The sequence below is a fragment of the Larimichthys crocea genome, chromosome XVII (assembly GCF_000972845.2).
Source record: "Larimichthys crocea isolate SSNF chromosome XVII, L_crocea_2.0, whole genome shotgun sequence".
Lineage (NCBI taxonomy): Eukaryota > Metazoa > Chordata > Actinopteri > Sciaenidae > Larimichthys > Larimichthys crocea.
This window is the reverse complement of record NC_040027.1, coordinates 21371480-21384663: the sequence shown is the minus strand read 5'-3', so window position 1 is coordinate 21384663 and position 13184 is coordinate 21371480. Positions and strand designations below refer to the sequence as shown.

The following is a 13184-nucleotide window of genomic DNA, read 5'->3' as shown; positions in this document are numbered from 1 at the left end:
ACATAGCTAAATTGTGATAATGTTTGGTGACACCCAGTTTCGTGAATGCATTGAATGAATTTTGAATATTACATAATGTGTCGCTCACAATGTGTTGGATAAGACTCACAGGTTAAGGAAAGGGAGCAGAGGTGAACTAGACCTCCAGCTGTTTGCCCATGCAAATATTGACTACGCCACATGTAAGAAGACTATTAAGACAAAAAAACAGTGCTATATACCGTATTGTAAGTGCTGTGAATTAGTTTCATGTTTATTTTTGTAGGAACACATACACAAGCATATATTCACTGTAAGCATAAACTAATATGCAATATTTATCACTGCATTGGATTTGATATAAAACATGAATACCTGTACAAGTACTTTGATCTCGTGCTAATTCTTTCAAGCTTGCGTTCAGTGTAATTATTGTGCAATCATTTCCTTGTGTGAAGTGCTTACTGTCAGTGAGTAGCAGGTAGTCTTTTATTGCCAACATATTTAATAAATCATGCCACTCTTAAGTAAAGTACAGTTACACCCATCCTATGAGAACGTTTGAGCGGAGCTGGTTCACCAACATACCTTGCATACTGATGCCTCGTCTGCATGTGATAACACCACTGCCATGCCCTCAGTGGGATATGTCACAACCACTAGAAGCTACACCTCCAGAACCAGAAAGGTGGCTGCTGCTGGTGCTTTAGGGTGATTTAAGACAAGTCTCCCGTTTCACCCCTAGTGGCTTAAGTATCTGGTGAGTCTGAAGCTCTGCTGAAACTCTCCTCAGATGGATTGCTTATCTGATCTATTAAAATAAAGATTCAACATGAAACCTGAACATTTGGCCGTGGGTTTGTAATCCCCAGTGCTGCTTTAACAGATTCAAATTCTCCAATGATCATGCAGGTTTTAGCTTTGCTTTTCAGACAGCTGAGCTCAGCAGCATGTTTTCTGAAGCAGATAAGTCAGTTTTAACTCAGTTTTCTGAATCCAAACCTCCATTGTGGTTCCGCTGACCCTTGGATGCACATTACACACACGACCAGAAACAATGACTGAAATTTTTGAGCGCACAAATTCCCAGGCAAAGTTTCCAGCTGTGCGTGTAACAGAAATGCTGTAAAGTGACCCTGTGAAAGACAAACAAGACATTATTGTTTTGTATATCAACAACATGCAGTTGTCTGCGGGTGGAAATGTGTAGTACATGCTTGATCTTGCCCTTCCTTTACTCATATATCACAAAATACACATAATAATCCCTCACTACTGCAACAATGTTCAAGCTCAAACTCGTCTTATTAAATGGATTCATCAGTGTGTGCGTGTATGTGTGTGTGCGTGCCACAGGCCTGAGACAGGTGTTTGCAATGAAAACTGAAAAGAACACCCCATCATAACTAGCACTGCTTGTTCAGTGTTACATAACCTGCGCATATGAAACAGAACAATATGTATTTACAGGTAAATGAACTCACCTGTCCAGGCTGGTGTCACCCAGATCACTGAAGAGGCCTGAGAGGGATGACCAAGCAGCTGTATTCACCGAGTGAGTGAAATGAACTCTGAGGACTGAATGCTGTTCCGCGTCTCACCTGGCAGGTAAAACGGTGAGTACAGGTGTCTATCAACTGGAGCACGCCGTGTTGAGACACGAAGACACACCCACTTATTAGTGCGTGTGTGCGTGTAGAGAAAGAGAGAGAGAGAGAGAGAGAGAGAGAGAGAGAGAGATCAAACTCTGTATACAGTAGGTTTCTGTCCATCCAGATCTTTATCAAAACGTAAATCTTGCAGAGAGAGACTCCCACCACCCACACTCTTATATACAATATAATAAAAAGCTGCAGTCATTTTTAATCCAATACACCTCTCTCTCTCTCTCTCTCTCTCTCTCTCTCTCTCTCTCTCCCTCTCTCCAGTCCCTCCCTCGCCTCCGCCCGCTCTCTCTCTCTCTCTCTCTCCTTCATGATGCAGCCTGGGGCACATCTTCAGGAAAAACCGGTGGAGGTGGTCAGAGAACTATTTTGTCAAACTTTAAACTCATCCAACCTTCAACAGAAGGAAGCCAAACTCTCAGCCACCGATTCAAATGTGAAATAGAAACCTAGTTAAGCCTACAAATTGTTTAATCACACAAATGATTTAAACATTTCCATGTATTGCTTTTCAAACTGAGCATGTTATAGTTTCAGTAATCCTCTCTTTCTATGTCAGGTATTAATCCTACACTGGCACTGTTGCATCAGCACAGCTGCCACGCCTTCAGCCACAAGCTGTTCCTAAATCAGTAACAACTGCTTATAAAAGAGAGTTTTACTGTCAGAGACTTACTGAACCTCGATCTGCTTTGTATTTGCAGAATAGAGCTGATAATGTCGCAGCAAGTCATGTCCAGTATTTATTAGCTTAAAGTCAAATCATGTGATAGTAGCCCTGTAGTATCAAATGAATGTGAGAGATCACATGTTGTTTATATTTGTGTTTGTGTGCTTAATGGCTCACTCACAAACTCAAACATCTTAAAATGGCGCGTCCTTTATAAACCAAGCGAAGAATGATTCTCACAGTCAGGGAGGAGTATCTGGCATATTTTAAAGGTTAAAATCGGGGCTGCAAAGGGTAATGGCTCCTGAAAGCGAACATTCTCATCATAAGGTGTAAAAAAAATTAAGCAGGCCGTTTGGCCTGAGGCACTCTGAGCTGTGCCTGATGCAGGAATGACAACAGACTGGTTTGTAGCACCACCTAGGCCCATCAGTGCAGGGAGTCACCCATGTATGCATGCCAAGGCAATCCTTAGGCGCTTTGTTTAAGCTTGCACAAAGAGACACTTCAGAGTGCTACTGAATTTATTTTAGGATATTGATCCGTTGCAACAGCTGCAGAGATGAAGCACTAATGTAGGAATGTTACATTCACTTTTAGTTACGGTAAAAGAGCACAACCAGCTTTTCAGGCAACTAAGGGGCAGTTTGCTTGGTTTCAGTCGTGTATAGTTGAGACAGGTAGCACACCTGTAACAGGTATTTTCCATGGAAGACAATTTAACATGAAAAAGCACAGATGTTAATAATAAATAAATAAAAATTAAGTTTAGGGGTCCTGCAATGCTGGCTCACTGATCCTGAGGAGTACAGCTACATTACAACATTTCTAGTGATTTAAAGGTCCAGTGTGAAACATTTAGGATCTATTGGGGAAAATAGAACATAATATTCATAGATATGTTTTCATTAGTGTATAATAACTTGAAAATAAGAATCATTATGTGAATGAGCATTTTATGTCTACAGAGATTGTGCTTCTACAAAATCTGCCATGTTTTTACAGTAGTCCAAAATGGATAAACTGGATCTACATATGACATTTTGCAGGTTTTGTGGCAACTATAGTTTTTAGTGTAAGGGGAGATGGGTATTCAGTTCGTCAATCCTAGGTGCCACTAAATCCTACACACTGGATCTAAATGGTAGAACTTTTTTTTTTTATTATCTCCAAGCACCACCTTAATGACAGACAGCCTTAAAATAGGCCAAATCTATTCAGATACAGACAGTTTATACAAGAGACAGAGTTATTTGCAGTAAGAACCAGAGCTGATTTGGTGGAAAAGCGATCCCTGATCTGCAGTTCTTTCCTGATATTTTTTATTCTGGGCCATGATTAGTGTTTTTGAACCTTCAGTCACTATCTTGCCATCACATTTTAGCTCATGTATGTTACATGCACAAATGTGACTTTGTAGCAGGCTGATATTGAAACAAAATTGTACAGAGACTAGACATAACATTTCAGGAATCTTATGGTTTGTTTTGATTTGAAATTTTGTAGCATTTTTATAGTAGTAGTTGTTCAATGAATTTATTATTTTTGAACAATCTATAGAGAGACATTCCTCTATGTACCACTAGAGGGAGGATTCATACCACCAATGGTACATCTACCATTGTTTGAGAATCAGTGTTCCAGTAAAGCTGTACTGTACAACATTCTTTCATTAACAAATTTCATTTACGGTTATCTCCACCAGCAAGAATCAAAATCAGGTAAAGTAAATATGCATAAAATGACAGTGAACAAAATGGAGAAAAAGAGGCGAAGCCAACTTCAAATAGTGTCTAGGAGTAGCTTATTGTTTTGTACTTTCTGTCAAATTCAACACATTATTCTAGTAACACAATAAAGTCAAAGGAAACTAACACCATTTGCCTTCCTGTCACACTCTTATAGACCTCCCTGTCAGCAGACAATATGTTGTTACAGGAAAAGTATAGGTATGTTTTTCTACAGTACTAGAGCGTGTAGGCCTTATTAATCGTATTAGTTACACCTCTGTTTGAATAGTCTAACCTTGCTTCCCTGCTCCTCCCTTTCATGACTCATCACACGAAACAGAATGAGATAAAACAAATACAATATGTAAAAGAACTTAAAAAGAAATAATTGACTTTGTGTCTGTACACTAGTTTGATATTTCAGTATAAGTATTGCAAATAAGACCAAAAGAATAGATGTTACATGCAAAGTATTATTTAATACATTATATGCATATAAAAAAATTGTTTACAAGTAGATCTTGTGCAATTTTCTGTGCTTGCTTTCAAACATGCGGGCAGATAATGCTGCTTTACTGAGTGCAGACAATGCAGTCAGTCAGGATCAAGAATTGTAACAGGTGTGTCAGCGTGTGTCCTCGGGCACTTCTGTTCTTGGTGCTTGTCCTGCTCAGAGGAGCCACTAGATGGCATCTTCGTCACACGTTTTCCAGTATGAGCTGCACCTTTACCAACACTTTGATACCTGAGAAACTCTTTGACCTTTGCTTGTGTGGGGTTTGCTTTGTCAGTAATTGAGAAGCTTGATTTGCTGTTTCACCAAAAGGTGAAGAGGTCACAGAGTGGGTAAAAACTAGGCTGCAACTCTAAGTATAACAAATTATTAATATACATTTTGCTGTAGCCTTAGTAGATGTTCAGACATTGTATTTATTTTTGGTCAGTGTGTTCAGCCTACCATAAGTCACATGGCTATAACCTACTTTAAATTCCATCCACTGTAGTCAGCAACTAAATAACTATTTGGAAGTAATTAACTCCAATCGTTCAAAGTTGTTCCCATAACCAGGATTACACTGCACACTGCAATAACTATGGTGACTTCCTCCTTTTGTGTGATAACAGTTAGACAGAATTAGCAGGAAATCAGGCAACTGCCCGGAGAATGTCTAAGAGGCCAGGCAGTGAAATGGCCACACATTCGTCCTTTTCTCAGGTATTTTAACAGGTAATCATGACACGTTGACACCATTACGTATTTATTGTGAATTTGACAGGAAGTTCTATGGAATCTGTCTGACACACTGAACTCTGCATGTAAATACTCAAATTACATTTCCATATACAGCTTGTTTTGAGACCTAGAGTCAATTTGTCCAAATTTAAGTATTATCATGTGTTGTCATTTGCCCTTTGCTTTGGCTAAAAGTTGCCCACTATCCATCTGGGGTGTCAAGAACAGACCAAATCAATTAATTCATCTGTAACAAGACTATAACACTCCATGTTAGCATCTGCATGAGGCCGTATAGACAGCTTTGACCTTAAATGCTAATCTGCTCACAATGACTGTGCTAACATGCTGACCAGTGTTTACTACGAACACAATCTTAGTTTAGACTGTTTGTGTGCTAACAGCACAACTGAGGCACATTGGAAATACTTTTGGTTGTTTGGTCATAAACCAAACAATTGAACTGAGTAATAAAAATGCTGATCAGATGATGATGGAGAAATAAAGTCACTACAGTATATCCTGATGGGAACATGAACGTCAGCCAAACACGTCAATCTCCTGGTGGTACTAGAGAAAAAATCTTCGAATTAAGAGACATCCTCTGGGAACCATGAATATCTGTACAATATGGCATAGCAATCCATCCAATATTTCAGTTTGAACCAACTTTCCCAACTGGTGTTAGGTAGTGTGGATTTGGGATCTTCTACTGCCAAAAACTAGTTAAGAAAAGTTGTTTTCATCATCAATTTCATCATTCTTAGAGTATAAAGTAGTGTATTTTTTCTCTCTTTTATTTTACATGTATCATGTACATATAACAACTTTTTTTCATAAAACTCTTACAACCAGATTTGTGATTAGATTGTGACACTGGTAATCAGTATCCAAGGTCCTTGGTGTCTTTGTATCTCTTGTTGTCACACTGGATTTTCTCCAAATTTCTTCTCCTCGGGCAGCTACAGATGACTCTACATGACTATGTCTATGGGGAGTGGGTGTATCTGCTGATCAGACACCAGAATCATCGTCCCGATGACCAACTTGTCCATTATCTGAGCAGAAATACACAGAGACTCCTCCCCTGTTGTTAATCACACCATAACATTTGTTATACTTAGATTTGCAGCCTAATTCGTACCAACTCTGTGACCTCTTCACCTTTTGGTGAAACAGCAAATCAGGGAAAGCTGTTTTTTTTTTCCAGGTAGTTATTGTACTTTGTGCCTTTATCAACTCGCAAGCTATGAGCACAAATGCATGAATGAGGAGGAGGAGGAACAAACGAATGATGTGCAACATTAACAGATCAATATAGAGTAAAAACTTTATTTATTATAAAATACTTTTATGATGAAATCATATACTTTTAGTGATTCATTGGGGTTCAGCATATAGATGCATGCAAGCACTCATACAGAATATAAAAAGAAGGAATTCAAGGTGCAGCGGTGCATTGGTTATCGCAAAAGAAGGTCCTGGGTTCAAACACAGTGCCTTTGTGGAGTTTGTGTGTTTTTCTTATGACTAAATGAGTTTCCTCCCACAGTTCAAAGATGTTCATGAAGATTCATTCTGTTTTCCATAACAGCTTATCCTTATCAGGGTCGCGGGGGGCTGGAGCTGATCCCAGCTGGCACTGGGCAAGAGGCGTGGCACACCATGGACAAGTCCTCAGATCATCACAGAGCTGACACACAAACAAACTTTCACTTTCACATTCACACCTATGGGCAATTTAGAGTAACCAATTAAAATGCATGTCTCTGGGCTGTGGGAGGAAGCTGGAGTACTAGGAGAGAACCCCACAGAACACATGTACACAGAACATGTAAACTAAACTCCACATAGGAAGGCCCCAGACAAATGTGGGGTTCAAATCAGGAACCCTCTTGAGGCAACAGTGTTAATCAGTGCACCACCATAAAGATCTTGGCCTTTTCTATATGCTGAATGAAAGAGAATAACATAAGACCGGTATTATATAAAAATGGTGTCCTTAGTGTTGGTGTAAAATAAAGGCATGCAATGAGCTAAACACAGTTCTAATAAAGCTTGAAGACAGGGAGTTGGCATTTGAAGATTTCTTTTGTGAAACCGTGAAAATAGTTTTGGACAAATAGCTCAATGTCATGATTTTCAAGCGTAAAAATAAGTGGTATTATAACAATTATTAGGGCCTGAGCACAGCACGCTGGGGCGAGGCCCTATTGGATTTCTAACGCTGAACGACGTTTAAAAGTAAATCGCATTTCCGATGGCCCGTATCCCCTCGAAAACTCCCACTACCCCCCCAAAGTCATGCGTGAAATTACACATTTCAAGGGTGTCGCACATGGACGTACGCATATGGCTCTTGCGGTCATTTCGACATGCACACATGTGCCAGGGCCCGACCATCGTTGCTTGCAGCTTAAATTTTTTTTGTTATTGTTAAAGGCTAAACAAAAACATTCATCATGTGTCATTTGTAAATATGTCTTGCAAAAAGTGAATCTTTCCAGTGATTGAACTGAATCACTGAATCACTTCCTGAATAATCAGTTGCCATGAGCAAACGTGCAGACCTACACTTACTCACTGAGCGAGCGGTCGAGGTATAAATAAGTAATCATTTGTCTGCAGGAAGTATGGGATGTTTCCAAGCTACAGTGATTCAACAACACTGGCTACTATAAGGATACACTCTCTTAATGGAGTGTGTGTCATTACTGTTTACAATTTGTGGTGAAAACTGTTGCCACCGTTACATATTTATTGTGAATTTGACAAGAACTTCTGTAGAGTCTGTCTGACACACTGAACTCTGCATTGCAGTTTAGCCGTATTTTAGCCAGAGACATCCTCTGTGAAATAAATAATCAAATTACATTTCTGTAAACAGTTTGAAAGCTGTGCTCACATTCAAAGTACAAAGCACAAAACCATTACTTAATATAGTAAACATACACATAAAGCCCAGTAGAGCCCAGTATAGTAAAGGTTGGTACACACACCAGCAGACATATATTACATATATTGGTCATCACATACATAGAGCAGCTTACCATCAATATCATGCTATATTTACAAAATCCTCCTACGATGTGAATACTGTAATGACACATAGGTGAATGACAAACATTATAAACATGTGGAAAGGTGACATGATTTTCCAGTTCACCTCCACAGTTGTCTGACCCCAAGTGTGCTGTAACAGGAAGTTCATATATAATATTCAGGAAAGTAGCATGCTTTTCCAGATATTGTCACCAACATCTGGTTTTGCTTGCAGTCTGCAAACATACAATAGGAATTCTTTCAAAATAAAGTTTGACATGGGAAGCACTTGAGTAGTGATATAAAAAAAAAATGGGAGCGAAAGCTAAATGTTTGCGAGGAAAGGATACAAAACCACTTGCTTTAGGCAAATTCAGATGGGAGCTGTGACTTTAATTGCTGCAAAATGTTTTGATGGAGGCCTATTTCAGGAAAGGGCGGCAACTGATTCAATCTAACAGATGAATGCAGAGTGTTTACAAACTGGCATCTCCTTCACCAAATATGGTCAAATCATTTGGTAATTGCCTGGGTAAAATTAAAACTGTTTGTTAATGTAAACACAAGCTTTCTGCTGTTAATTGCTGAGGAAAAGGAATGACAATTGAACTTACAAACCATTCGTTGTTTGGGTGAAAGACCAAAACCAGTAAAAGAGTTTTACTGTTTACTGGTTTCATTATGTAATGACAGACAGTTAATGAATCAGGCTCTGTCCTGCTGTGATACACAAACACGTAGGTTTAAAATGAAACATGATTTTAGTCTGTGTCACTGAATATGTGATAGTGTGGTAAATCAATAATGTGGAACTATTTTTTATGAATTTGTCAGTAGATTCATTTGTTGTACAGCACATTGTTCTTTACCAAGTTCAGATTAAAATGGATCAAATAATCAGTTTTAACTGTAATGATTTACATTACAGACCACTTATTATTATTCATTACAATATTATAATTATATTTATATATTATAGTCATTATTTATAGTAATGTGAACTATCCATACGCATATTAGATAAAAAGGACTAGTAACTACTATAAAACGTAAAACCTCAAGTAAACTGCAAATAAAACACATCCCAAATACAAAGTGTGTCAAAGTGTGTTTGTGGTTGACCTTCATATAAATGTGTCCATCCATACCTGACCGATACACTGCACTATCCACGCACACTCCACGTGGTAACCAACACATAAACCCATCTAAGTGCAAATCTGGACTCCTTTTCCTGACAGCCCATTAATAACTCTTTTTTTTAATTAAAGGAACAATATAGTAACGTCATGTTTTGTTTTGTATCGTATATTTTCTTGAGAACTGGCTGCATTTACCACAATCTATTAAAGGTTCCTGATAAGACTTCCCATCATCCGCCCGCAGGTGGAGTTGAGATCTGTCATGCGTCATGCGTCTCGGACTTTAAATAGAGGCTGCAGAAGAGAGCGCACATAACGGACTGAAAAGCTCTGAGGCATAAGCAGGACATCACTTTAAAACAAGCGAACATTTAATATATATATATATTTTTTATATAGCATTTTATTAATTGAACTCTTCTTGTTTGGATACCATGGCCAACTCCGGACTGCAGCTCCTCGGCTTCTTCCTGACACTAGTCGGTCTAGGTGCCACTCTTGGAGCTACTCTTATGGTTGAATGGAAGAAGGAGGGAAAGACAAGCTACATCTATGAGGGCTTGTGGTCTAGCTGCCACGAGAGTGGCCACGATACACTATCCTGTGAATCTCACCATTCCGTCCTGGAGCTGCACAGTAAGTTTTTATCTGCATCTCCTCTGAAAACCAGACGCTGCTTGTTGGGATACCTTCCACTAGAAATAAGTTTCTATAATTAACCAGAAGTGCCTCTTAGTTTTTCTTTGGATTGCCTACATCTCACTTTATCAAATTAGTCTGTTATTCGTATTGGTATTTGTTTTTTTTTTTTAAGTTATGACAATCTGCTAATATATTTTTGAATTATATATATTTTTTAATTTCAGCTTTAATTTTGATTATTTTGTCAAGGTTAAGCCTACAGGATAAACCAAAAAAGACTGTACCCCAGACAGAAGTTACATGTCCAACAATCACAGGCTGTATCAATAAGATGCCTACTGCATATCAACATTCTCTCTTCTTGTCCTCTAGTTGAGTTCCTGGTTACCAGGGTGGTGATGCTGTTAAGCATCTTGGTCTCCTCTGTGGCGTTGTTGATCTCCATAGTGGGAATGAAGTGCACCCACTTCATGGATGGCAGGCCAAAGGGCAAATCTGCCACAGCTATGGCCGGAGGCATCTTGTTCATGATTGCAGGTGTGTTCTTTTTTTTTATTATTTAACAAGGAAAGCCTCAGTTAGATTTAAAGCCTTTTGGTCTCCTCTTTCACGTTCAAAAGGGCAGTAATGATGAATTACAGACAATGAAAGATCAATCACGCAAATAAAAACCCAACAGAAATGCAATTATAAAAACTTGTTAAAACAAAACAAAATGGCAATTTTAACCAACATGAGAGCAGCGTGAAACCATAAAAAATAAGACCAATCAAAGACAATAACTTAATGAGACACACACACTTAAATATTCTAAAATAGTACCCAAAGTTCTCACCTTCAAAAATTCTAACTTCTCTGAAAATGTAGAGGTCATAAGGGAAGTCCCTCATTTAACATCTGTTTGTCCTCCATCTCTTCTCAGTGCCATCATTAAAAATATGAAATCAAAAGCAATACAAGAAGAAAAAACATGGACAAAAGTAATGTTTTTACAGAGCCCATAAGGTACCAAAGGGTGCTATTTTTTATCTTGTACAAGATAATTTACTATAAATTCATATGCAGCTTTAACCGCTTCAGGTATAATGTAGATAACTCAGCTAATCAAGTTTTATTTTCACCTCAGAAAGTCATGACACGAATGAGCATTTGATGGTTTGAAGGTGATTTGACGGGAATACTCATCCAAGCCTCACTTATTGACAGTTGGTTTTGTTAATGAGAACTATAGAACTATAAAACTGCAGACCACCACACTTTAAATGATTGTACGTACTCTACTTTTTGACAGCTGAAATGTCAAAAACTAAATCATTAGAGTAGAAGATGTGCAAGCTTTTTTTTCTACATTCCTTCAAATTCTTTTTGCTTAATGGTACAAGCAATTATTGCAAAGTTATTATTTATTTTAGTCTTGAACAGGTCACAGCAGGAACCCAACATGAAAGACAAAATAAAATTGCACACACAACATTGTACTGAGCAACCAAAATGCTCCAGCATTCATTACTGTAATGTAACGAAACTGTGATTGGCTTCTCCACTTAATGTAATTGACCCTTGACCAACCTGAACATCAACATCTCAGTGATTCCAGTACATTTGTAATGAACGATATGTTCTTTTTTTGTTTGTTTTTTGTTGTTCAGGTTTAATGACCATCTCAGTTACTTCCTGGTTTGTCACAAAGATTGTAAAGGAGTTCCATCATTCTCATCGCCTGGAAAGGTACAAACACACACACACCACACACATATAGTGGGGGTTACATAAGCAGTTGATTCTGTATGTACATGTGCATCTAAATGTTTCTTTGTTGTTTTTCTCCGTAGCTTTGAGTTTGGTGTCGCGGTGTATGTCAGCTGGGCTGGTGGCCTCCTCACTATGGCTGGTGGTGCTCTACTTAGCTGTCGGAGATGCTGGCGGACCAGAGAGAGTGAATCCATAAGTGGAAACTGCCTCTTCCCTCCTTCCAACCAAAACTCTAACTACGTCTAGTGGAGGAGAGCTGGGGAAGGCCCAGGAGAGGCCTCGATACACTCAGTCCAGCAGTGAAATTAAAAACTGGAGCACGTGGTTGTTTCCACGATGAGGAAATGTCCCACTGCAAAATTATAAATACTACACACTGATCATCAAGACAGTAACCAGGATCAGTATGACACACCAGACCAGACTGTGTTTGATAAGCTTGAGTCCCATTTTTCAGATTCATTTGTGTGTTTGTTGGGTGCAGTTGCTGCAGCAATTTCTACTGCCTTCAGTTGTTTTGTTTTTTAAATATAAATTAGGATTGCATTTTCAAATTACTTCAGTTTACACGCGATGAACTTTGCCAGGCTGTTTGTATGTAAGTATGAAATCATGCATTCACTCCTTACACATAGGAACAAAGAACATTTGTTCTATAATGATAGTTTACAGTACTTGACTCACTGGAGCAAAACTTTTTCAATGTATGTTGGTGCACAAGTCATTCCCTTTGCCTCCTCTGTTGAACACTGGTGTTAATATAAATTTGTTTGTATGTTGTTAATTGTATGACGTACGTTTTTTTTTTTTCTTGTATTGTCATATAATTTGTTTGTATTGTTGTGTGTCAGTTTGAAAGATGTTTGTAGATTTTGAGAAGGAAAATAAAATTAATTTGTATTCAATTTGTATTTGTGCAGTCCTGCATCCAAATTTCAGAAAGTACAGTATTTGCATCAACATATTCTTCAAGTACTAAAAGTAAAATACCCATTTTGCAACTGGCCCATTGCATAATCATCTATATTAATTTATCTTTTGTCATTAGTGACCCATTAATGTGTGAGCATCATTTTAAAGTTTAAAGAGGGGGCTAATGTGAACTGCTGGGTAGCATAATCTATGAAAATACTACAAAGTTACAAGTAATACAAACTAAAATAAATGTAGTAAAATAAAAAAGTACAATATTTCCTAGAATGTTGGAGGTATAAAGAAACGGAATTACTCAAGTAAAGTACAAATACATCAACAGTACTTGCCGGGTTTCTAACATTACATAACATAACATTAACTACTCTGAATTCATTTGTAGTTAGTAACAAAATG

At 38.2% G+C, this 13184-nt stretch overlaps 1 protein-coding gene across 1 annotated transcript; it reads left to right on the top strand.

Annotated features, from left to right (window-relative positions):
* The first annotated feature begins 9738 nt into the window (after positions 1-9738).
* LOC104920251 (claudin-19) lies at positions 9739-12760 on the top strand. The gene is made up of 4 exons (XM_010732453.3): positions 9739-10097; positions 10476-10640; positions 11753-11831; positions 11936-12760. Exons 1-4 carry the CDS (start codon positions 9896-9898, stop codon positions 12099-12101), a joined length of 612 nt encoding a protein of 203 aa, XP_010730755.1. The 5' UTR covers positions 9739-9895; the 3' UTR covers positions 12102-12760.
* The last annotated feature ends 424 nt before the right edge of the window (positions 12761-13184 follow it).